Below are 26,639 nucleotides of genomic sequence, written 5' to 3' on the forward strand. Positions count from 1 at the left end.
TTTATCGAGTTTAGTGTTACGAGTTAATCAGATACCAGTTTAATTAGATAATAACAAAAATATCCTTATTTTACAATGTAAATTATATCTCTACTAACATTAAACTTTTTCGGAGTTTAGTGTCATGAGTCAATTAGGCATTAATTTAGTTGGAAAATAACAAAAATACCCTTATTTTGCAAAGTAAAATATATTATTTTGAGGGTATTTTATCATTTTATATCTTTTATATAGAAAAATAAAAATATAAACACGTGATAAGGTTCCAACCCAAATCTATAGTTTTTAACATTTGTAGTTTACCATTTATAACAATTTTTTATAAATATATTATTATATAATCCTATTTTTCACTTATATTGTTGGTGTGCTATAATCAAAGAATTTAAAGGTAGTTTTAAAATGTGTAGAAGGAATAATATTTGGTATATTGCCAGTGAAATTTTTAGACTCCACAAATAGAATTAGGGAGTTAACAAGTGTCTTATAAGAATATAGTAAAATATTAAAAACATATATTTAAAAAAAGAAGAAGAAAAAACACATGATAATTTTTTAAGCCTACTATGAAATAAAAAATGTACACTTTATCAATAAATGTTGGGTGCAATGGTAACTCACATTGTATTCCCAAGAAGAGATACATGTTTAAACCTTAGAGAAGACATTGTTAGGAGGGATAGCTATGGACCCCGAACATGAACAGTAAAACGGATATAAAAAATGAGATTATAATTAAATGGAAAAAGAATTGAAATTAAATGGGTTACCGCCAAGATGAAACTTGAAAGAGTAAAAGAAAAAAAAAAAAAGGGAACTCCATTGCTGTAATTTGCCGTAATTAACTAGAGACCAAAATTGCACTAATTAAGGAGATAAAATGATAATCTTTGGATCTGCAAAAATTTTCAACTTTTTTGACAGTGTTCATATCTTCCCTTTTTTTTTTCTCTCTCTTCCACTCCATAAATAGCAGTTCACACTCCACCCTTAACCCATTCAAACCTCCACTCATCCTTTAGCTGTTTCCCTCTGTTTCTTTAGTCAAAGTATACAATATGGCAATTTGGGTTGATACTTGCTTGGTTTCATTGCTTTTCATCATTGTTGCTGTTGAAGCTAGAATTCCTGGTGTTTATTCTGATGGTGCTTGGCAAAGTGCCCATGCCACTTTCTATGGTGGCAGCGATGCTTCTGGCACAATGGGTACTTTTTTATTTCTCAAAACCAAGATGATTTTGACTTCACAATCTGACCTTTTTTTTTAATGATTTTTTAGGTGGAGCTTGTGGCTATGGAAACTTATACAGCCAAGGCTATGGTGTCAACACAGCTGCTTTGAGTACTGCTCTTTTCAACAATGGGTTCAGCTGTGGTGCCTGTTTTGAAATCAAATGTGTAAATCAACCACAATGGTGTCATTCTGGTAGTCCTTCAATTTTCATCACAGCAACCAATTTTTGCCCTCCAAATTACGCTCTTCCAAATGACAATGGCGGATGGTGTAACCCTCCTCGTCCTCATTTTGATCTCGCCATGCCAATGTTCCTTAAGATTGCTGAGTATCGTGCTGGCATTGTCCCTGTCTCTTATCGCAGGTAAACAAACAAAAAGTCTTCCTTCCCCTTTTTTTTCCCGAGAAACAAACAGATATAATTACATTTTTTCTTTTTCTTTTTTGTTATTCTACAGGGTTGCATGCCGTAAGAGAGGTGGAATCAGGTTCACAATCAACGGTTTCCGTTACTTCAACTTGGTTCTTATTACTAACGTGGCAGGCTCTGGTGATATCGTGAAGGCAAGCGTTAAAGGATCGAAAACAGGGTGGATGAGCTTGAGCCGAAACTGGGGCCAAAACTGGCAATCCAATGCCGTATTGGTCGGCCAATCTTTGTCTTTTAGGGTCACCGGCAGTGACCGTAGGACTTCTACTTCATGGAACATTGCTCCTTCCAATTGGCAGTTTGGTCAAACCTTCACAGGAAAAAATTTCAGGGTCTAAAATATGAAGGGGTGGGAGAGTAGTTGGGTTACTTTCCTGGGAAAATGAGGGAAAGTGTGTGGTTAAGATTGTTTTGACAGTGGGGAAAATTGGGTTTTTACTTGTTTATCTAATGGGGCTATTTACTTTTAGGTTTTACTTTTTTATCTTTGGGGTGAAAAGGTGAGAGAGGATAAAGGTTAAAAAAAGTGGAATGAAATGGGGGCTGAAGTGGCTTGGAAAGAAGTTGTAGCCCGCAGCTTTAATACTTTTTCTTTTTCTATATGTTACATAAGTTGAATTTAATGAAAGGATGGTCTTAATTTACTAATTGTTTCTTGTGTACTTGCTTTTACCTTAATTTTACGTACGGATTAAGATTAATATTTTCGGAGTTTATTGCCAATTCTTATCTGCTTGAATGGTAAGCATAATTTTGACTTATAATTTTGTTGAGGTTGAAATTAGTACTAATTTTTTACTCCTATTTAAAAGTCTATCTCTAATCGAAACTCAATATAAATTGAAGAAGGTTAAAAAAGTAATCAAAATTAATCTAAAATAATATTTTATTAAGAGGAAAAAAAAGTGAGATTGGTAATGATACAAATGATTCTTCATTGTAATCTGCTATAGCCGAAAGAGGGTCGTTGGATTCCTAATGTAACATGCAATATTTGAATGTCTTTTTCTTGACTACCTAAGGCTAAGATCAAGAATTAGGAGAGCATTGGTCTCTATTTCCATTTCACTTTTGTTCTAGTTTTTTTTTTTTGACTTGATAACATGTACCAAAGTCTTATCTCAAGCTGTTTTTTTGTCTCATCTTCTTTCTTTAAAATTTAACATTTAACGACAAAATAATTACAAAAAGTGCTCATGGTCACTGATAGCAAATTTACTTTGCTGCAACCCTTTTTAACACTCCCAATTCTCCAATTCAACGACCTTAATTGGAGTAGATTCAGTTTTATAATTTTATTGGTATGTGCATTGTTTTCTAATTTAGGAGGATGTGGATTCGAGTGAGCTGAAGCGTATTATCTTTTTATTTATAGATTGAGAATGGGCTATGGTTAGTTCTATATATTATGTCAAAAAAAAAACAGATATGATCAGAGCCTAATTTGATTTAGTAAGGTAGCTATTTGGTGTAAAAAGAATAGTGGCAATAATATTATATTATTTGGATAGATAAATATAAAAAATGGATAAGTATAAAATAATGTTTTTACTCTTAAATTAACATAAATAATATTTTATGTATGTTATTAATAGATTAAATTACACTTAAGGTCACTAAACTATTAGTAAGTTTATATTTTGGTCACGTGACTTCAGAAAGTTATAAAATGATCACTGATCTATTTGAAAGTTTTTATTTAAGTCACTAGGCTATTAAGTTTTTTTTAAAATGGTCCGGCTAGTGAGCTTCAAGCGACAATTTGATGATCGGTACAATGGATCAATACCCAATAACATACCTTAAATCCAAGTCGATCTAACAGTTAATGTCGGAGACCAGAGAAGAAAACTATTTGGATTTTGGTTTGCAAATTTATGACATTCAAAGTTATTTTTATGAAAAAAGCTTAATTGCATAAGAGAAGGAGAATAAGAGCTTTTAATTGGTACATGTGGTGCAAACAGAAAAAGCCATACAATAGTAATTTTAACAATCCAATGACTTAAATGAAAATTTTTGAAGAATTTAATGACTTTTTTATAATTTCTTTTAAATTAAATGACTAAAACATAAACTTACTCAAATTTTAATGACCTTACGTATAGTTTACCTTCTTTTCTATTTATATGACATTTACTTTCTATCACTTTTGTTAGGTGTGTTGACTTGATCACATGTAATGAAGTCTCATGCTTGAACTAGCTTCTTCTTCTTTTTTGTTAATTTTAATTTTTCTATTCAATAATTTTCAATTAATATTAATAAAAATATTTAATTATAAAAATATTTTAATTATTATTAAATTAAATTATAAATTATTCATATGTTAAACATAATGTATTTTTAATTTATATATGTTAGTCACATTGTAATTACAAAGAATAGATCCAAATAATTATAATCGAATTATAAATTATAAAGCACAATTAGACAAATAATAAAAATATATCTAAACCTAAAATAGAATAAATCTTATATTTGGACCTAAATATAGTGGGACATAAATTAGAATAAATATAGACTAAGAAATCACATCAAATTTACAAAGAATAAGACTCGAGCTTGGGATCCTGAATTTCTCAAAGCCTTAATCTTATCCATTAAGCTTTACACAAAATAAGTGGACATAATTGAAACCATAAGGAAACTAAATGTATTTTACACTAAATATAAGGAAGTAAGTATCTTTTACCCTACTCTATAATTTACCCTTCTTTATACCCTTTTATTCAGGCTTAGGTCGAACCTAATTATGATATTAATATACTTTATGTTTACCTAAGCTCGGCTTAAAACATGAGTCTAAAATTTTGTTCAAGCCCACCAATATTAGTAAAATACTAACCCAAGCCCATTTTAGACTCACCCATATTATTTTTAAATATTTTAAAAAATATTTATATTATTTGATTTAATATATAATAATTTTATAATTTTATATTTATTGATTTTTTATATAGTCATTTAATATTATTTTAATGTTTACATTAGAGTACTATTATATATTTAGAACAAGTTTATTTTTTTAATATGTTATAAATTACATAATATATAAAAATAACATAATATAAAGTACTATAAACTTAAAAATAGGTGAGCCCGAATTCAGGCCTTGAATGTTCAAACTCGAGCTCGACTCTTATTTTAAACAGGCTTAATTTTTTTTGCCCAAACTCATTTTTCGAGTCTAATATTTTTATCCAAACCCTATCAAATTTCGGCTAGGCCTTGAGCACGGACGAATAGCCTTGTCCATGAACAAGTTTAGTGCCAAAGCGCTTGAGGCGTTAAAACCTTTATTTAATCTAAGGCAAGGTGCAAAAAAAGGTAATCGTCCGAATAAACCAACGCATAAGCATATAAATATAAATATATATGTAAAATGTATATATAAGCTTATATAACTAATATCTATAATTATTTAGTAAAAATATAAATTTTAATACAGTTGAGTTTATAAATTCAAAATATTGGTGAATAATTTAAGTCTAATAATTTACTTAATTTATTGTATAACAAAACACCATAAAAACATAATGCTCTAAATTTCCTTCATCTTCATTTCTCTTCAATCATAACAATTTACATCTCGTTCTGCTTCAATATCGTCATCTTGGTCAAAAGTAGGTTAAGTTGATGCACTTGACCTCAATCTCATTTGCACTCTAGCACAATGTTCCAACACCGGCGACACTAACAACCAAACCCCATGTCAATTCATCTTCATCAAATACTAAGTCATTCTCGGCATCATTTGAAGTGTGTTCACCCATCTTTCCAATTAGCTCATTCATTACCTTCATCAATGTCTTCTAGTGAAATAAGATTATGCAAGGGATGATGCATGAATGTTGCTGAATGCTTCCATGATTGTTTCCTTCGCTCTATCCATGGTCGCCTTGTATATATATATATCCCATGGCCGCCTTGTTTTTTCATTGTCAATAAGTCAGAGGACTCGAACTAAAGGACTCAGCCTTGAGAGTGATTACCACACGATTCCAAGGTGATGGCATTAGAATAGTTTTAGCAACTTGTTTAGCCTTTGGATCTTTGACACCCAATTTTGAGAAATGACCATGGTTTTGAAATGCAGATGCATTCTAATGTGAGATAAGATGTGCAAAAACGAGTTTTACTCAGACCAATTCCCTTACTTTGTGAACTCTCTCATCATGTTTAGCATGACTGTGTGGTTATTAAGAAAGCTTGCCAATATTTTCCAAAATGAGATCAAGACAGTGTGCATCACATGGTGTCCAATATAGATGTGATCTTTTTGCTTGTAGCAATTTACTTGGAAGTAATATCTGCACAAACTTACTAGCCATGACGAAGTTACTTGCATTGTCTGTAATTACTTGGAAGACATTAGCTTCTCCTACATTCTTCCCAAAAGAATCCAACAATTCAAACATTTTATCTCCCATTTTTTTACATATGATGAACTTAACAATTGATCAAAAAATTTATTAAGCTCCTGCCTTTCTTATTCGTCAATCCATCTGTCATAATAAAACACCCATGCTTCACCTAAACACATTCTTGAAGCATCTAGTTTCACGATATTAAATGAATTTCCTGCTTGGTAGAAAAAAACAAGCAATATGTTGACACGCTTCTTATCTCATGCATCTATAATGTTTAATTGCTTTCGAGACTGAAAAGTACTGTCTCTGGCTTTTGAGAGATGAGCGAATCCATAGGAGAATTCTCTTTGTTAAAACATGGAAGTGGTCACTTGCCCTTATGATTTCCTTTTATCTTCTTCATCAATTTCCACAATATTGCTAAACTCATTAAAATTCAATAACTTATCATATATTTTAATTTTTTTTTCTCATTCTTATAGGACAAAAGCTCCTTTCTCACATTTAGTAGAGTCTTCAAGCACGACTTGGCATTTCTATGATTATTGACTTGATGTTGTTTGGCTCGGAATATGCCACCTTTAGTTGTCTTTATGACAAAACATGCAAGTGGTGGTATTCGGATCTTTCGAATTAGCCAAAAAAACATATTGCAGGTGGCTACCTGACACCTCCAAAGGGTAAGTAATCAAACAAGGATCCCCTAGAGTAAGTCAACTAGTTCAAATACCAAAAACACAATTTGCAAATAGCAACAGAGCAACTGTAAAAATAAGGGGTGAAAAGTATGATGGGAATAGGAACAAAGGAAAAAATATTGGTAAATTGGATATGGTGTTACTCGACTCGAAAAGGGTTGTACAGGACTCTAGGGTGCTGAACAATGTGATTCACACCAAAAGGGTAATGGGCTCTCTTGATATAGGCCTTGCACTTACGACTGGAACTCCAGACTACCCATTTCAAATATTTCAAAGGTGGATCCATTAAAAGACAAAAAGTCTTTGTATTCAGGATGGTGAAGGCCCTGTAAAAGACGTTGCATGTCCAGATAATGAACTTCTTTCTACTTCTGTGCTCTCTTACTTGCTAAACTAATTGTTGTTTAAAAGAACAATGGCAAGGAGAGGAATGAAAGGCGATGGCAATGGGAATCTCTTTGGAGGAGAGTAATGAACCTATGATGTGGGTATAGGAACAGATGGGGGAAAACAACCCAGTGCAAGATCAGGTATCCTCAAACATGAGGGGGGATCAAAATAGACTATTAAGGGGACCCCAAGGAAGCTCAAGGAGGCGGGGAAGAAGTGATGGTATCTCCCCGTGCTAGTTACAACCAGAGAGAAGTTCAAACGTATTGTCAAACCTAAGAAGCTGTCCAGTGGATGCACGAGGTCATTTGAGACGATTCTAATATTGGTGCCGCCTATGTGGCCATCTCCAATACAACCCTCCGCATCATCGTCTCATGAGAACCAGATGCCTGGAGTAATGTGAGGGAGACTCAATGGTTTATCGAAATCCTCCGTTACCAATGAAGACCATGAAGTGTTATTATATCCTCATCAATTTTTATAAAAAAATATATCTCATATCTTAAATATATTGTTGACTTTTAATACTTTGCCTTGAGGTTTGGGCAATGTCGGTGGTTTTAATGCAAAAGTGACGTTCATATATGCGGCTACACATTAACTGAATTATTATTACTCAATGTCTAAAAAACTGTTAATTGTGGAAAAAATGCTTGTGTGATATAAAATTTTGAGTAAGAGATACAGATGATGTCGAACTAGTATTTTATATAATTCTTTCCCTTAACGACAAAGGGTAAAAATTTGAGGTAAAATTTTGCTATTAGACCCTGTAATTTGCGTAAATTATAGATTTAATATATGTATTTTAATTTAGTCATTTTCAATCTATGTATTTTTAGAATTTAAAATTTTAGTCTTGACATAATACCAACTATTAAATTCAATAAGTTTTATTATTTTTAAAATTTACTTAACACTTTTTGTTCAAGACTTTGTATTAATTAAAAATTAATAAGATTATCAAACACATTTTAAAAAATTGAATATTGAAAATTTTCATTTCAATAAAATGAGAATTTTCATAATTTATCAAACACATCCTGTTATACGATACGTCGATAATTGCAATAGAAATAATCACAAAGTAATAAGAAAGGAAAATAAAAACATGCAGATTTTATGTGAAAAACTCTCATCTCATTGGGAAAAACCATGTGTAGAAGAAGAGAAATTCACTAATGTTGAAACATAACAATACAAGAGGTTTGCGACTATGCGTAGTTTTTAAAGGGTTAAACAACCCGTCTAAAAGACGAAGTATAGTCCTATACGGATTCAAATTTATCTCTTTATTTTATTTTTTTAACAAGTGAGTCGTACCGTGAACTTTTTAAGCCAGATTAAACGGAATCCGAGTTACAGAATTCTAGCATAAGTTCTTAAATTAAAACATAAAAGTAAAAATAAAAATAAAAATAAAAGAGCCCTTGAATATTTTGATATATTGAAACAAGAAGAATGGATAGGCTTAAAAGAAAATTTATTTCATTTATGATACTTAACAAAAATATATTAAAAATTTACAAAAGAAATGGTAAATATATATATATATATATTTGAATTATATTAAAAGATAAAAAAACAAAATGGAGGGGACAAAGAAACCTGGCAGTGGGAGGATGGCCCCAATATCCAGGAGTATTGTATACAGTTGGTCTTCTCTGAACCTTTGAAATTTCTTTCCTATGAATGATTAAAGGCAAAGGTGCCTTTGGAAGGCAATCAACTTTAATGGCTTCACTTATGTTTATTGAGGTGAGCCACCCTTATCTTTCCATTCAACACTACCAATCAAGATGTAACCACTTGTTTTTCATTATACTGGTTAGAGCATGTTTAAATGCATATTATCTTTTAATTTAAAAGTTTAGAAGGTTATAAAAATTATATTAAAAATAGTTAAATTTAATCTTTAGTCTTTAATATTTATATATTTTGTTAATTTAATTCTCTTTTTTAGTTAAAATTGACTTTTTACTTTTTAAAAGAAGTTAAATTTGATCATCAACTTTACAAAATAGAGTCAAATTGTTATTTTTTTAACCGAAATACTGACTAAAATGTTAAAATTTAAACATTACAATCCACACGTATTTTGTGCTATTTTTTTATGAAGTTTTATCTATTTTTAAATTTTGAATTCTATTTAATTTTAAAATTATTTATTGACATAACATATAAGACAAATAATAAAATGTCAACATGAAATACCTGTGGGCTACCACACGGTTTGCTACGTCAACATCGTTAAAATTAATGTTTTAATTAATATTTAATAATTTGACTCTTTTGAAAGATTAATAATTAAATTTAATTTTAAAAAGATTAAATTAATTAAAAATATAAATATTAAAGACTAAATTTGATATTTACATTATCCCAAGAAATCAAAAGGTTTAAGTCAAATTTGTTTTTCATTTTGGAATTTTAAAACAATTGTATATTAAGTCAATACAAGTGACAAATTTACATTACTTTAGTTAAATTTATTAAAAAAGCCATAATAATAAAATAAAACAAAAATTCATTGACCATATATTTAATGTTAATCCCATTGATAAATGATGAAATGATTGTAATGTCATAACCATGTAAAAGAAGGTCATGTGAACTGATAGAAGGGCATCAATGTTAAAGGTGCTCCCTGCATGAAAAGAAGTGGTAACCATCATGAGCTTAGTACACACCAATACCATAGGTGAGTACTCAATAACTCCAACCTACTCCACCTCTACAACCCACTGTCACATAACTTCATAGATTAACCTAAACTAAAATACATCATCTAATTTCATAAGAAATGATAAAAAAATAAAAGATAGGAAAAGGGATAGTGAGAGAGAAGGCAACAAATAACTTGACACCACCAAAAAGCTTTAGATTGGTTTTGCTATCACACTCAACAACAAAAACACCTTTCCTTCCCCCCAAACCCCAAAACCTTATAGGAAGAAAAATGGAAGAGAAGGAAAAGAAGAAGAACAAGAAGCAAAAACATCAACACCCCAATGATCAAACAACTAAATCATCAGGACCAGCATCGGATTTTTCATTCAAGCCAAGCAATGAAGTAAAGGGTCTAAGATTTGGTGGACAGTTCATTGTAAAATCATTCACAATCAGGCGAGCAAGGCCACTAGAATTACCCAAACTACTTGATTTCCCACCGTTGTTGAACAAAAACAAGCAGCTTCCTTTCCCTACCACCACAGCTTTTTTACCTACAAATTTCACCATCTTAGCTCACCATGCTTGGCATACACTCACCTTAGGTCTCGGCACCAAGAAATCCAAAGTGGTTCTATTTGTTTTCGAATCGGAAGCCATGAAGTTGGGTGTAGATAGAGTTTGGCCATCAGAGATCCCACTTGGTGAAGTCAACAAGAAGCTGATAAGAGGGTTAAAAGGGTGTGAAATGGCGAGGTTTAAGTTCAGGAAAGGGTGTATTACGTTCTATGTTTATGCAGTTAGAGGGATTGGAACTATGGGATTTTCATGCGCTGACGATTTGAGGACTATTTTGCAATCAGTTGTGGCACTCAAAGATTTCTTGGATCATACTGCTATGCTTGCTATGCCTAATCAGAGAAGCCTTAATTACTCCCCTCAACTTGCAATGGCTCATTAATCTTTCATTTTTCTTCTTTTGATCTTTGTTTAGTTTTATTTCTGGGGGGAGATTGGTTTATTTATTGGATGATTTTTGTTCATATTATTAATTTTATATATATATATATTTCAACAAATTTGTAGTATGAATAAATTTGCAAGTTCTTGTTCAACAGTTCATGGGCAGAAGTTGCTGACTGGCAGCAGTAACTCCACATTTTTCTAAATTAAATCTGTTATTTTATAATATGCTTTTAAACATGCTCGAATTACATTATCCTAATTATTACAATAATAATAACGCATCAAAACTTGTTAATTTCACAACTCAATCCATCCAAAGTTTTCCTCATTTACTTGGGTGAATCTTGTGAAAAAATTAGCATATACATGTGGTAACATTTCAAGGATGTAAACTTGTCTGATATATATATATATACTTAAAAGTCTGATGATGCCGCATGAATCATGAATGTAAATTTGGTTATGATAATAATGATGGAAAATAGGTGAAATATTGTAACGTAATTTATTTCCTCGAGAGAAAAAAGAGAGAATTAGAATAGTTTGGATTCTTTTTGGAATGAAATGATGAAGCAGAGATGGGGACCCAAAGGCAGGGTTTTATTATGGTCTAAAAGTCAAAGAACAAGAAAATGCTTTCCTTCTCTTTTTCTGATTTGTTATTGTGGGATTAATCATGCCACCACTTTTGGTTTCCATTTTTAAATATTAAATTAAATTCGATGTTTAAGTTAATATTCTTTCTCTTGAAGTTGAAGTATATTTTAATGTTTACTTTTTTTCGCTAATAAGATTTTGAAGTCACCCACGATACAAAGAAATTAAGGTATTTATTAATATTTTAAAATTAAATTGATGTTCCAATCAATCAAATTATAAATACTGAATTTAAGAAATAATAAAAATTTATAAAATTTATAAATCAATTCAAAGCTTACTGGAGTATTAAAATGTTTTGGTCTTTCATAGCTACAAAAGGACTAGGCCCATCAACGTTGAGTAAGTAGACTGGATCCATTAAGCTGAGGTATAACAACTATAATTTAGTTCACCACTCGTGCACTTTTTGTATCTTATTTTTAAAAGAGGTAAATCTTAAAATTATATATAAATTTTGATTTAATATATAATTTAAAAATAAATTTTAATTTTATATAATTATATATATTTGTTTTATTGTTTTTGTTCGAGGTTCATAACTGTCTCTTACAATAATATTATTTTCAAAGTTCAAATCGACGTCTCTCTTAAAAAAATGTAGTAATAAATTTATCTTTCATTTTATTTACTGACTTATGTCATTTAGAAAGTATCAAAAAGAGAAGAATGTACTCTTAGAGCATGCCAAGTACATAGGTGAAATTGCTTCGGTTATGGTTTTGTAAAGATTGTGAATTTATGTCTTTCACGGGATTGATGCTGCTTGGACAGAAAAATGATGGTTTCTGCTTTAGAGGGTGATACAAATGATGAGAACAAAATCCTTAGAAAACAACATTGTTTTTAGAATAAATTCGGAATAAGTGGTTGGATATTGATTAATTTGTGAATCGGTAAGATCGATTGAATAAATTTTTTTATTTTTAATAATATATTTAATTGAACCAAACAAATTAATTAAACCAAAAATTAATAGTGTGACCAATTTTTAGGATTGATACAATTTTAAAAACCTTGCAAAACAATAATCTAACAAGCATGTATCCCTTGGTGTCTTACAACTCTAACCACTAGCGCTCTCAATAAAAAGTAAAAATTGTATAATTGTATAATAATTTTGTGAAAATTGAAATTAAAAATTATTAAAAGAACTAAATTTTTTAAGAAAAATAAATTCTATAATTTAATAGAATGTGCTTCTAGATAGGGGCTGGTAGGGCCTGTCCCTAAAATTTTAAAAAATTAAATTAATAAAAATAAAATTACATTTTAGCCACCTAAAAATGATAAAAATTAATTTAATTAAATAAAATTATAAAGATATGAAATTGTATTTTACTATAGTAAAATTATAATTTAACTTTGACCCTCTTAAACAAATTTTCTAACTTCGTCATTATTTCTAGATAATCTTACATTTCATCAACCCTAAATCTTAAATTCCAGCCAAATAAACTTAAATAATCTCCATCTTCCATTTCTTTAATCCTATTACGAGTGTAATACTAGTTGAACAAAAAAACAAAAATTTGGGGTTATTTTCTTTCAATCAGAATCTAAACTGTATGCATATTCAAATTTCAAACGAATAACAAAATGGGGCAAGCAGTTGAAGCTTTTAAATGAAGAGAAAAAGACATTTCAGTTCTTGAAATCCATCCATTCTCAACCTATTAAGGATTCAAATTCAATCACAGCCACCAATCCCGGCTAAAAATTGTATGGAAATAGCACTTTCAATATCATTACATTTTATAATTTCGCAGGTCATTTTGTATTCACATCATTGTCATTTGAATTTAAAGTTTTAATCTTTTAAGTAAAATAATTTTGAATTCTAGTCTGAGTTGATATTTTAATCACTTTAAATTCAAGGTTATTTGATCGAGCTATTCAAGTTTGGTTATTAATAAATTTAGAATGCAAAATAGAAATGGCAGTAATGGATGAAGATGGGATTCCACAGAAACCAGATATAGATGGTAAAAAAACCAACTTCTCATTAAAAAGAATTGAAAGAATTGGTCCACACACGATAAAACATTTCTCTTTCTCTGATGCTTTATCGTTTTATCCGACAAGAGAATAAACATATGTTGATAGAACAAAGCTCATGTCGAAAACCATTTAGAAGCATTTCCTGTGGACAATTGATGGACCCGATTCATCGTACTCTGCCTTGGCGATCCACATCTGCGACCGAATAGGTTAATGTAAGACATCGATCGAACGAAATGTGAGCATGTAATGTAAAAGTAAATTAACTTACTTGTTGGAATGTGCTAAGGGAAGCCAAGATCGAGCCGCCAATCCAGACACTATACTTCCTCTCAGGAGGAGCAACAACCTTAATCTTCATGCTGCTAGGAGCTAAAGCCGAGATCTCCTTGGTCATTCTATCAGCGATACCGGGGAACATAGTTGTACCACCACTGAGTACAATGTTACCGTACAAGTCTTTCCTAATATCGACGTCACATTTCATTATCGAGTTGTAAGTTGTCTCGTGGATGCCTGCAGCTTCCATACCGATCATCGATGGTTGGAAAAGCACTTCAGGGCATCTAAAACGCTCGGCCCCGATGGTAATAATCTGACCGTCTGGTAACTCGTAAGTCTTCTCTACCGATGAGTTTGTTTTAGAGGTCTCTAATTCCTGCTCGAAATCCAGAGCAATGTATGATAGCTTTTCCTTCACGTCCCTAACGATTTCCCGCTCGGCTGTGGTTGTGAATGAATATCCACGCTCGGTCAAAATTTTCATAAGGTTATCGGTGAGGTCACGGCCAGCCAAGTCGATACGAAGAATAGCATGCGGGAGGGCGTAACCCTCGTATATAGGGACCGTGTGGCTAACACCGTCTCCGGAATCCAACACAATACCTACAGAACAAGATGTAATTATGAGAACCATACTAAAATTGTTAAAATCATTAGCCACTCAATGGTTACTTACCGGTGGTACGACCACTGGCATAAAGAGAGAGCACGGCCTGAATGGCGACATACATAGCAGGTGCGTTGAAGGTCTCAAACATAATTTGGGTCATCTTCTCACGATTTGCTTTAGGGTTAAGAGGGGCTTCGGTAAGTAAAATGGGGTGTTCTTCCGGGGCAACACGAAGCTCGTTATAAAAAGTATGATGCCAAATCTTTTCCATATCATCCCAGTTGTTAACAATACCATGTTCAATAGGGTATTTCAATGTCAAAATACCTCTTTTTGATTGAGCTTCATCACCAACATATGCATCTTTTTGGCCCATACCAACCATTACACCGGTGTGCCGAGGCCGACCGACGATGCTAGGAAACACAGCTCGTGGTGCATCATCCCCAGCGAATCCAGCCTAAACATAAACATTTCATAAGCCTTTAATCTTAATATTACATAACAATAATAATAAAAAAAGAGAGGCAATTTTAATCATTTACCTTAACCATTCCTGTTCCATTGTCGCAAACAAGGGGTTGGATATCCTCGCCCTCTGCCATCTTCTACAACCTGCTATACATTAACAAATGACAATCCAGTGATGCATAGATCCTATTAAGAAAACAACCCAGAAAAGAAAACAGAAAAATGAAGGGTAAAGGACCTTGAGAAAACGAGGAAGTGGTTGATGGCAGAGAAAAGCGAGGATTAAAGCGAGAAGCAGACGACGAGGGAAGAGAGGAGAGGAAGGGGAGTTTATAAAGGGAATGAGAGTGAATGTGAGCCGTTGGATTAATTTGTTTTTATTCATATATTTTTTGGGGAAAAAAAAAGATTGGCTTCCATTCTTAACGGATTTTCAAGTTATTTTTTACTTTTTATTTTGCCATTTGGTATTTGTTTAATGCCTCTCATTTTCTAAGGTTTGATTTTGTTTTTTTTTCCTTCTATTTATTAATTATAATTTTCAAAATTATAAATATATCTATTTTAAATTTAAATAATATAATTATATTTAATTTTAAAAACAAAATAATTCAATTTTTTAAATATAAATATTATAATAATAGATTGTGGTTTCTAATTTAATTTTGAATTATTAAAAGGTGAATATAGATTATTAATTAAACTTAAATATCGGTATAACATTAATTATATTTTAAATATGTATTTAGATTTTAATAGTGTATTTAATTTATAAAAAATTATAAACTTAAGAAGATTTTTTTAAATGATTTTAAATTTTACAATAACTTATTATATAAAATTGTAAATTAAATTATTGAATATAAGTAAATTAAAAGATTTATTATAAAAATATAACTTACAATACACCATTAAAATTATATAAAAAGGCGAAGTGGTTTAATGAATTCGATTCCTTAAAATTGTTTACATTTTTTACTCATTCAATAAACAACATAAAATCATAAATATATTTTAAACATCAATTGTATGATAAAAGTCATACCGTCATCACGAATAAGCCTAAAAAAAAATTAATAAGTTAATTTAAATGAGGTGTGTATACTTTTTCTTTCGAGAATTATAGGAGGAGGGCAAAGTTTTAACAGTAAAATGATTAGCGCGACTTAAACTTAAATCACACTTAAGACTATAAACACCCTAACTATCAGGCTAACACATAAAGTTGAAGTATCTATAATTTTAAAAAGTGTTGTAGATTTCATAAATTTGTCACCTTAATCACGATAAAAGGAAATATGCCAACAAGATATCATGCGATAAAAGGTTTAGGTGCTAAATTAAATATTGAAGTCAAAATTAAGTACTTAACTGAAATAAAAAGAAAACTTAAATATCAAATTGAAAAAACTCATGTGCCAAAGTGAACATTGAACCTAAACATAGATATCAAATTAGAACAAAAAATAAATTTAAGTACCAAATTGAACATTAAAATTAAATTCAGATACCAAATAATATATTAAATATAGCATGTTGAATTCAATTCCAAGAATAAATAAATAAGAAATAGTTACCACCTAAATTGGTTATTGAAAATTATGAATAAGAATAATTCATGATAGATATTGTATTGATTAAAAATGTAAATGGAGAGCAAAATTGAAAAGTGTTTGATGTTTAACATTTCATAAATTTGACTGTTGAGTTATAGATTGGACAAGTTTCACCATCATGATTTTGTATTAAAATTTGAATTTGAAATGTCTAAGTTAAATTTTGGAATAAGTGTTTGAGTTAATTTGTTGGGTTTGATTTTGAGGTCACCATTTAACTATCATTACTTTAGCTGCTAACCAACCTTCCAACTTAAAAATAACTAGTTGGATTGGACCTAGTCTAAGGCTTGATGTTTTTTTCTTTCCCTAGACTCTTCTTTTTGGTTTGGTCTTTACCATTTTGTAAGCTCAAATCACTACTTATTTGATATTAAAAATTTAAAAATATCTTTACATTGATAAAATGTATTTTGAGGAGTCGATTTTTTTAGGAGAAAATGTTGCTTGACGGTCTTTTAACAACCAAATGTATTGTTCCTCGGTGATGGTTTTGTCTCCTATGCTCTACCAAGAGCCAACATGTCCTGAGCGGTTGCTTAGTGGACCTACTTCTCATAGTTAGGAGCATCTTAGTTGGTGGAGTTGTAGAGCTCAAAAGAGATGTGTCAATATAGGCGTGTAATAATTATGAAGCTCACTTGTGCGTGTATGACCCACTTACCTACAACCATGGTACCACTTAGGCAAAACTATTGCTACAAGTGACCTATATGCCTCACATTCATGGTTTGAGTCCTAACATGCCTAGTTGAGCTTCATAATAATTAGATGCCTTATACTAACACTATAACAATCCAATTTTCAGTAGTATTAAAAAAGATAATTTTAGAACTCCATTTTCATAAACTAAATCCATAAATATCAAATATGAATATTCACGGAGTTGGTATAATAAAATTAAAGTTTAGTCCTTCAATTTTGTCTATCAATTGCTTAATTAGGGTACAAGGACTAATTGTAAAAGTCTTATCACTATAGATTTTTAAATAGCTAAAGGTTCCAAATGGTAAATAAACCATTTTATTTCATCCAATAGTGGAGAATGATGTTAACATCCACGAATTTTAGTTAATTGTGATTAAGGTTAAGTAATTAAGATTCAATTAATTAATTTTGATTAATTAATATTTAAACTAAGTATATAAAGGTAACTTAGTGCATTTGTCATCTTTATTTTTCTTCTTCTTCTTCTTCTTCTTTTTCTTCTTCTTCATTGAAGTAACATATAACCTAAAGGGAAAAAAATCATTTTTGAGCTCGAAGCTTTCGGTCCTTAATTGGCAACCTTTTCCAAGTACTTTTCTTGTAATTTGTTTGTTTTTAAGGTTATGAAAGCTTGATTTAGCTAGCCCATGTACCAATTTGTAAAACTGTTAAAGTTTTTAGAAGTTGTCATTGGTGATTTCTGAAGAAATTGGTGTTAAGTTGATAGATTTTAAGCTTAGATGTGAAAAAAGACTAAATTGTAATGTGTAAATTGTTAGTTTTGCACATAAGGACTAAAGTGAATAAATTGTGAAATTTATATGAAATTTAAATAATAATAGATAGTGGAGGGTCTGAAATAAATGTAATTGAAGTCGGTTTTTAAATCGAGGCTTAAAATTGAAAGTTATAACTATTTCGATTTTAGGGACTAAATTGAATAAAATGTATGTAAGAACCAATTTTGGCCCGGGCCCTTACAAACACAAAACAAAAAAAGAGAGAGAATAAATTATAATAAAAATATTATAACAGTCCAAATATTACAACCCATTTACAACAAATATTAACAGTTCATTGGCCCAAAATAACCCTAGCCCAATATTACACAACAAAGCAGGCCCAAATGGCCTGAAAGTTTGGCAATCACAGAAACCCTAGGTCACCCTCTTGCGCTGCAACAGCTCCACAGCAGCCTTTAGCCTCTAAGCGCCGTACAACCACCAGCAGTCTCCGTACACGCCAGCTACCTCCGCCACGTTGCCTCCGTACCTGCAAAAGAAGACAAGCAAATGACAAACACAACAGCAAATACAAAAAAATATATAGAAAAAATTGTATTTTTTTGATTTTATTTTGATTTTCCTTTTCGACTATAAAGCTAAGAGATTTCATCATCTGTAAAGGTTACGCATACTGAATACCAAAAAAAGTAATCAAAAATCAAAAAGGTTATAAAAAAGGTGAATTCAAAATCTGTTTACTGCCCTTTTTCCGTTTCTATCGATTTGTTTGCAATTTTAGCATGAAAAAAGAAAAAAGGGATGCTTGAATCGACGCCGATGAGAGCCCAAATATCTCAAAAGTATGGAGATGTGGGCGAGGGTCGAACGGTGTTGGGTTTTTATTACTCTTCTAATTTTGCTTCGTTTTTTTTAAAGGATAGTATAGGATTTGAAGTTTTTTTTTAAAAAAGAAAGAAAGAGGGAAAGAGCAAACTTAACAGATTTCCATGGTCGTGGCCTCCGTTGGCAAGATCTGGCTACTGTTCGCGCATCGTCGGCCACCAAATAGAATGGTGATCCGGTGGCTACATGCTAAATGAAGCCCTAACAGAGTGGGTTAATAGCTTTGTTTCTTTAATTAAGAGATTGGATGTGTTTTAAGAAAAAATGGATGAGAATGAAGGTCTAACAGCAAAATTAAAAACGACGCCGTCCCAAAGGGGGAAGGATCCGCGTTTTGACCTGATCGGTAGGCCGGATCCGCGTTCTTTTGTTTGAAAGGGTTAATTGCGCGCTAGGTCCTCCCCCTTTGCGCGGTCGTTCAATCTCATGTTGTTTGTTTTATTTCTTTTTTAAAATTTAGCCCTGTAATTAGTGCTTATTTGCAATTGGGTCCACGCCTCAATGAGGTGTTTTGGGATCTGGAATAATTCCAGCTTTAGTCCTTGTGAATTTGAGCACATTGCACGCTGGTCCCTATTTTGGGTTTCTTTTATTTTTGAATTATCCCTCTTATTTTAATTCAGTTTTAATTTACTTTTTCTATTTGTGTAGCTTACCATTTTTAAAATACTTTTAATATTCTTACATGTGTTGATCCATTTTAATAATCTTGTTTGCTTTTATTTGTGCAATGAGTTTGAAGTTTATTTATTTATTATATTATTTTAACATTTTGCACAATATTTCTTTAAGTATTCTATATATATTTGTACGTGTATTATTCTCATCGAGTTTTCAATTTGTAATGCCAATTATTTTGAAGTTCTCAATATTTTTTGCATATGTGTTGAGCCATTTTGATAACTTTATTTTGTTTTATAAAATCATTGTTTTCAAATTCTTTTTACATTAAATTACTTTAACATTTTTATGATATTTTGTTTGAATGTTTTGTATATATTGATACATATATTTGATCCTAGATACATATTTAACTCCATGCTATTGTTACATATAATTGCTTTTAAAATTTACATATATATATAGATATAGATATATGTTTTTTTTAATCTATTATGTATAATTTATTTCCTAAGATTATATTTTTAGTATATGTGTATTTTTTTTACTATTTTTGAATTTTATGTATTACTTAAATTTTCCTTTATTGTGTGTATATTGCTTTTTTTAATAAATATTTGTATTTTGCATATTATTTGGATCCAAATGTATTAGCTCTATAACATCTATTTTAATAACTATATACATACCTAGTTTTTTCTGTAATTATTTCAAATTCATCAATCCATATATTATATATATTATATGTTCATTAGCCCACCATTATTTTAAAATTGACTCATACCACATTGACTACTAATTTCCATCTTGTTTCGTGCATTTTATGGTAATGGCTTTTATATTATACTATATACATTGTCGTTGCATATTATTTATTCATTGTTTTGTATTGTGATATCAATTATCCTCCATACATGCTTGAAAATTAGGTTATGTTTTTGGATTAATTATATTTAATTGTTTATTTTGTTAGTTGATTAAATAAGGTTATGTTATCTTCATTTACCAAGTGTTGTATTTTATGCATGCATATCATCCTGTGATTATTGTTTTTTCTCTTGGTCTACAAATATTGCATTATAATTTTCAACTTTTTTTTTAAAACTAAGTATTCCATTTTATTTTAAGTAAAATTAATGCGTTGTAAGCTGGTTTTATAATTATTCGTCTGAAAATTCCTTAAAACGAAGGCAAAGTTTGATGTTTAGAAATTCGAGGAATCGTGCCCTATCGTGCTGGGTTTCGATTTCCCGTTTGTTCAAAATAATCGAATATTCCTTTAGAATTTCACTCGTGTTTTTCAAATTCTAAAACGAGGCAATGTTCAACGTTTGGAAACTCGAGGAATCGTGCCCTATCGTGCTGGGTTTAAATTTCTGGTTTGTTCAAAATAATTGAATATTCCTTTAGAATTTCACTCGTATTTTATAAATTCTAAAGCAAGGCAATGTTCAATGTTTGGAAATTCGAGGAATCGTGCCCTACCGTGCTGGGTTTCGGTTTTTCGTTGGACTAAATAATCGAGCATCCTTTTGTAATTTTCAACATATAAACCTTTGGAAGTAAAAAATTTATCATGTTTTTGAGGGTATAAAGGATCGTGTCCTATTGTGCTGGATGTGATGCTGTACACCTTCGAAACAAGAGAATTTTGACGACCAACTTAAGCCATTCAAATGTTTTTTTTAAAGGAACCATATTTCAAAAATAGCTTTAAATCTTAGACATAAGGACAGTACTTAATCAATTCGGTACCAACTTTGGGCGTAGTGAGGGTGCTAACCCATTTTCTCGAATTTCGTAGGCCAAAATTTATTTAAATGGAATAAAATATTTTATTAAGGTGATCCAATCACACCAAAACAAAAGATTGGTGGTGACTCCACGTTTGGTTTTCAAAAGTCGATAAAAATGGTTTCGACAATGTAAAACATTAAGGGTATCAAAAAATGAAGTTTTATAGGTTCATTCATATCATGATATAATGCATAAATGTTTAATATTGATGAATTGAATGAAATAATCGTTTAGATCAAGAATTGGATCAAACCGAAGATAAACGGGGAAAAACCAAAATTGTTGATTAGTCCTTAAAGATCCAACTTATTTGTGGCTTTGATTAGGTAAGTTCATATGGTATTTATAACTTAGACTATATGCATTTCAATTCTATGTATGTATGCTTGATTGAATATTAAATTTGTTGAGAATTGATATAAAAGGTGAGAAAATGGACTAATTTGAAAGGTGATGATTATAAAGTGAAAAAGAGGCCTATGTGAACTTAGTAAAGGTTACGATACGATTGATATGCCAATAGGGTTTTGTGCACGCTATTATGAGATTGATTACAGATGATTGTTGAGGTCTAGCGTTTATTGCAAACACTCAAATAAATGTGACACAAGTTTAGCTCGGACGAGTAACCAGATGTCATTTTAAAGGTTTAGCTCGGATGGGTAACCTGACATGAATATATTTAGCTTGGACGAGCAACTGGTGTGACGTAGATACTTATGTATCTAAGTTTGTTTACTAGGGTTCATTGGGCAAGACAATTTACAAGAATTGAGAAATTGAAATGAGGTATAATGACCTTGATATTCACTTGGTGAAATATTAAATTTGAGTTTGAGCAAGGTATTGAAATATTTACTTTGGCATGTATACAATTGTATCATTTCATGATTGAATAAGTTTTGAATTTTGTTAATCAAAATTACATGAATTAGCATGACATGTTATTGTGGTATCATATGTTTTATTTATAAGTTAAAATTCATTTATTTAGTGTGTGATTATCCATGTATCTATGTCTAGCCAATCTATGCCAAGCTTAGTATCTTGTTGTATCTAATTGAAAGATAAGGTAAGGTTTTAAGCATTTTATATGCCTACCTAGTTTGTTTTCCCTTTCCCTTATAAATCATTACCTTGCAGAACACGTCAAGCCGGATCATTTTGAAGCTCACACTATCCTCATTTCAATAGCTATTTAGTCATATTGAGTCAAAGAATTGTGACATGTATATAAGTGTTTTGGTATATTTTAATGTATTCTCGTCTTAATGAGTTTAGTAACTTGTGATGATTTGGTGTTTTGATTCATAAATGAAGATGAACATATACGCATTTCATGCTTAATGATGAGATGATTTATGTCTAAGTGTTTGGCATATGAAATGACATTGAATAATATAGAAATGGTGGCTTGCTTGATAGGAGAATGAGATGGAAATGTATTTGAACATTATTAACTTGAAGTATGCTTGAAAAATGTGGCCTAATTTGTATAATTGGTCGTTATGTATAATGCCTATAAGTTATGAAACTGAAAATCTGAGCTTTTAAGCTTGAGACATGCCCTTAGAATTCAACAAGTTTTTGGTGTGTTTAAAGTACGTAACTTGAAAAAGAAAGACTAAACTTCGTGATATTATCACACATGCACACAAACCAAACCTATCATTTGACACTTACAAATTTGATAAAGCATTATGGTTTAAAAACAAAAGGCTAAAGTTTTATTCAAATAATGTAGGATAAATTATTTTGAAATATACTTCATTTACAACCATTACAACTTAGGCTAAGTGGAGTGGTTGTTTAAAAGTAGGCAATTTTTTCTTAAAAAAAGAACTAATTGTTTTTTATTTATTCATAAAATTAATTGTTATAAAGATGGGTGTGGAGTTTCCATTTTTTCCATTGGATTCTTTCTTTTGATTTCTATAAGAAGGTCATGTACTTCTTATATGCTTTAATTGAAATGTGCTAGTATGTTATTGATTGAAGTGGACATCTTCATATACCATGAAGTTATTACCATATATGGGTGTCAAAATTGCAATACTTGAAAGAAAGAAATAAAAAGTTTAAGAAGACTTAGGTGAAATTGATGAAATTATAAAAGAGAATGACAAAATTATCCTAAACTAAACATTTCACCTTGAATTTTGAGATTGAGATTATCTAAGGAAGACATGGTATTGACATTATCCTTATATTTTGAAATTTTGTTATAGTATGGGGAATATAAGATTGCCAAATCAAAGATAATCTATCAAAACAAAACGAGAGAATGTTATTCTGAACTCTTAAATTACTCTTGGAGGCGTTTGGTTCAAAGGTTTTAGGATTACAAGCGGTAATCTTACATTTTGTAATCATATTCTTGTGTTTGAATGAAAAAAATTATCTTCAGTTGGTAATATGGCCTTTCAAATAGTGCCAAAATTAGGTAATATAGAAGTAATCGTAATATCATCTATTTTATAGGTAATCTCAATAAAAGTTTTAACTCGATCTTAATGTCTTTAATCCAATTTTGTTAAACCAAAATGAAAAAGATAAGGTTAATCAATCCCTGTACTTTGCAATAGTTGTAGGTTTAGCCCCTATAACTTAATCAATTTTAGTCTTTGTACTTTTTGAATTAGTCAATTTTAGTCCTTGTATTTTTTAACTTTTTAATTTTTAGTCTTGACTTAAACAGTAGCAATAAAATTCATTTGGTTAATTTCAATTACTGGTCTTGTACTATGCGTACAATTGTAGATCTAGTTTATATTCTCCAAGTGGATCAGTCTAAGTCCCTATACATTTTGAAATTTTAAATTTCAATCTTGATGCAAATGATAGTCGTTAATCCTTTAATTGCACTTTTAGTGAGTAATATGTGGAAATAGCAAATTAACGTGAAACTACTCATATGATAATATGTTTGCAACATCAAATTTTGAAAATAGTAAAACTTAAGTTTACGAATTTAATAGTGCCACTGTTTGATGAGGACTAACATTTTAAAAATTTAAAAATACAAAAACAAAAAATGATCAAATTAAAGTACAAAGACTAAACCCATAACTATCGAAAAGTACATGGACTAATAGCATAATTTAAAAAAAATATTAATGAACCCAACTTCTTAGTTTGTTTTATTATTATTATATATATTCTCTAGTAACATCGTATATATTATATATTCTATATTACTAAGTCTAATACTGAAAGCTGATGTGGACGATTTAATTTAATAACACATGGATAGCTTTAAGTGATGACATGTGGGCAACCGATATTTCTCTAAATTATCTTAATTAATTTTTAATCAAATTTATTTTTGACACAATAAAAGATTAATCAAAGATTTCAGAATTAAAATTTCAATTTATCACGTTTAATGTAACATTGGTCTAGATATTGTAATGCAACCAAATTTTATTATAATTAAGATAACATTATCATGTTTAATATATTATATTTATTTTAATTATCTTGATAAATTAAATAATATAAAAGAATGTGATTGATTGATTTAAACTTGCAGCACTTTGTCGGGTGGTTGCATGAGCATATGAAAACCAGTGGGCACTTGAAAGCATAGTTGGCTAGGGCATCAGGAGCTTGGTTTCCCTCCCCGTAGGCATGCACAATCTGCACCTCCCACGACCTCCTAAGTAGTCTGCCCACATCACGAACGGTGGCCGAGTTTGAGCTAGCATCTAACAGTCGCTTCAACATTGTAACAACGTCTGAGCTGTCCATTTCCAAGATAACTCTGCTAGAACTCAGTTCCCATGCCAACAACAATCCATCATAGGCACCCCATATGTCAGCTTCTACTATTGAACAAATCCAGATATTTCGAGTAAATCCAACTCGACAATATCCGTCGTGATTTCTAACCAAGCCATCATTATAGGCAACACCATCCATATTATCTATGGAATTCGAACCCGAACTCTATTTATGATTCCTTATTTCTATCTCATTAGCCTTGTTTCAATTTCATTTCATATTTTATTTTAGCATATCGATTTTTTTTTACTTTACGTCCAACCTCTCCCCCCTTTTTCCATCTCCCTTTTTTTTTCATTTCAGGGCCGAATTACGCCTGTTGAACTTGGGCGTGGGTCTTTTGCCGAAATGGAGTGGCCTTTTATTTATTATTTATCGTATATTTACTTTTCGATTTTATATTTATATATAGTATTACCGGCCAAAACAAAATAAGCATATTTTTTTTGTTTTACGCCCCGTAACTCTTCCTCAGCCAGGGAAATGGTTTCACGGGATTCAGCCAATTGTCTTGATCGTGGGATATCATTGAGAAATAGGAATCCATGTTATCAAAAGATTTCCTGCGATTATTTCTAGTATGGAATGAGTCAATCATCCACTTTGGTATCTTATTGACCAAAAATGGTGATATTGTTCCTCCATTGATCAAGAATTTCGGTTTTTGAGAAGTATTATGATCATCCAATAAGAAAGGTTTCAATTTTTTCAAACTCCGCATCAATAATATTTGCAAATAACCATTCCTCTATTGACATTCTCATGAACTTATACAATTTTTCAGGTCGGATAAGTAGCAGCCAAACTGACATAGTAAGGAAACAAAATAGCAACACATGGTCGATGGTCTCGACCCCATTTCCACAGGCTGCATACTGGCATCAACTGCAAGGCGTCTTTGAACTCTCAGTCTCTCACTTCATTTGTTAGTAATTTGTTCTGATCTGCTAGCCAAAGAAAAACTTTAACCCTTTACGGACAAGCCATTATTCAAATTAGTCTCCACAGATTAGATTCCATAGTTGCACTAGTGCACTCAAGTGAGCATAACCTGATTTTGGGGTGAAGCGACAATGTTTATCCCAACGCCATCCAGGAAAGTCGTTAACATCACCATCATCGGAGATCGCTTAGCAGCAAATTGTCGCAATATCTCGTCAAGCAAAAGAGCATGAAGCCGATTCCAATCACATTCTCCACATTCATTGATCATTTCAGCTGTAGACACGTGCTCATTTGATACAGTCTCTGGATGCAAGCAATAGTTCAGAATCGGGCCACACTCATATCATTGCCAAAGTTCCACACCACCCCATCTCTTACCTTCTCCCAAACATGGCTAATCCCCTTCCAAAGAAGAGAGCAATTACTAGCACGAATTGCTTGTGGGAAATCCCCATACCATGTATATTTTGCTCAGAAGACTTCAACCCAAAGTTGATTCGGTCGAAGAGTTAAACCCCAACTTCACCAAGAACGCTTCATTTTGTTGCCACATGTTTATAATTTCAAAATCACCCCAAAAAATTCTTTCCAAGGTTAAAAAAAGAAACAATTTCTTATTTAAACTCATTTTTTACTTTATAATTTTGTCTAAACTCTCCTATATTTTAAATAAGCTTTCAAGTTTAAATTAGTAATTTGATTCTTGAATAAGACTAGTAATTATTTAGAATAATGGGTAGAATTCTTATCAAG

The 26,639-nt window shown here is 31.0% G+C and overlaps 3 protein-coding genes and 1 long non-coding RNA gene across 5 annotated transcripts; 2 read left to right on the forward strand and 2 right to left on the reverse strand.

Moving 5' to 3' along the window:
- The first annotated feature begins 866 nt into the window (after positions 1-866).
- On the forward strand, positions 867-2,312 carry LOC108461432 (expansin-A4-like). The gene is made up of 3 exons (XM_017761272.2): positions 867-1,206; positions 1,280-1,598; positions 1,693-2,312. Exons 1-3 carry the CDS (start codon positions 1,059-1,061, stop codon positions 2,000-2,002), a joined length of 777 nt encoding a protein of 258 aa, XP_017616761.1. The 5' UTR covers positions 867-1,058; the 3' UTR covers positions 2,003-2,312.
- Positions 2,313-9,706: 7,394 nt separating this feature from the next.
- LOC108463407 (uncharacterized) lies at positions 9,707-10,916 on the forward strand. The gene has a single exon (XM_017763351.2). It carries the CDS (start codon positions 10,091-10,093, stop codon positions 10,760-10,762), a length of 672 nt encoding a protein of 223 aa, XP_017618840.1. The 5' UTR covers positions 9,707-10,090; the 3' UTR covers positions 10,763-10,916.
- Positions 10,917-13,403: 2,487 nt separating this feature from the next.
- Positions 13,404-15,148, reverse strand: LOC108461239 (actin-like). Of its 2 annotated transcripts, none has more exons than XM_017761009.2 (5): positions 15,027-15,148; positions 14,863-14,932; positions 14,384-14,777; positions 13,697-14,310; positions 13,404-13,620 (listed from the first exon to the last, which is right to left on the reverse strand). In XM_017761009.2, exons 2-5 carry the CDS (start codon positions 14,920-14,922, stop codon positions 13,555-13,557), a joined length of 1,134 nt encoding a protein of 377 aa, XP_017616498.1. In that variant the 5' UTR covers positions 14,923-14,932; positions 15,027-15,148; the 3' UTR covers positions 13,404-13,554. The 2 variants fall into 2 exon arrangements, with proteins under 2 accessions (XP_017616498.1, XP_052879997.1); XM_053024037.1 differs by having other exon boundaries at positions 14,863-14,935; positions 15,027-15,116.
- Positions 15,149-18,120: 2,972 nt separating this feature from the next.
- Positions 18,121-19,042, reverse strand: LOC128286416 (uncharacterized). Its single transcript, XR_008276969.1, has 2 exons — positions 18,837-19,042; positions 18,121-18,384 (listed from the first exon to the last, which is right to left on the reverse strand). It is a non-coding gene; the product is annotated as an uncharacterized LOC128286416 (long non-coding RNA).
- Positions 19,043-26,639: the final 7,597 nt, after the last annotated feature.

This window comes from Gossypium arboreum, chromosome 13 (assembly GCF_025698485.1).
Source record: "Gossypium arboreum isolate Shixiya-1 chromosome 13, ASM2569848v2, whole genome shotgun sequence".
NCBI classification, from domain to species: domain Eukaryota; kingdom Viridiplantae; phylum Streptophyta; class Magnoliopsida; order Malvales; family Malvaceae; genus Gossypium; species Gossypium arboreum.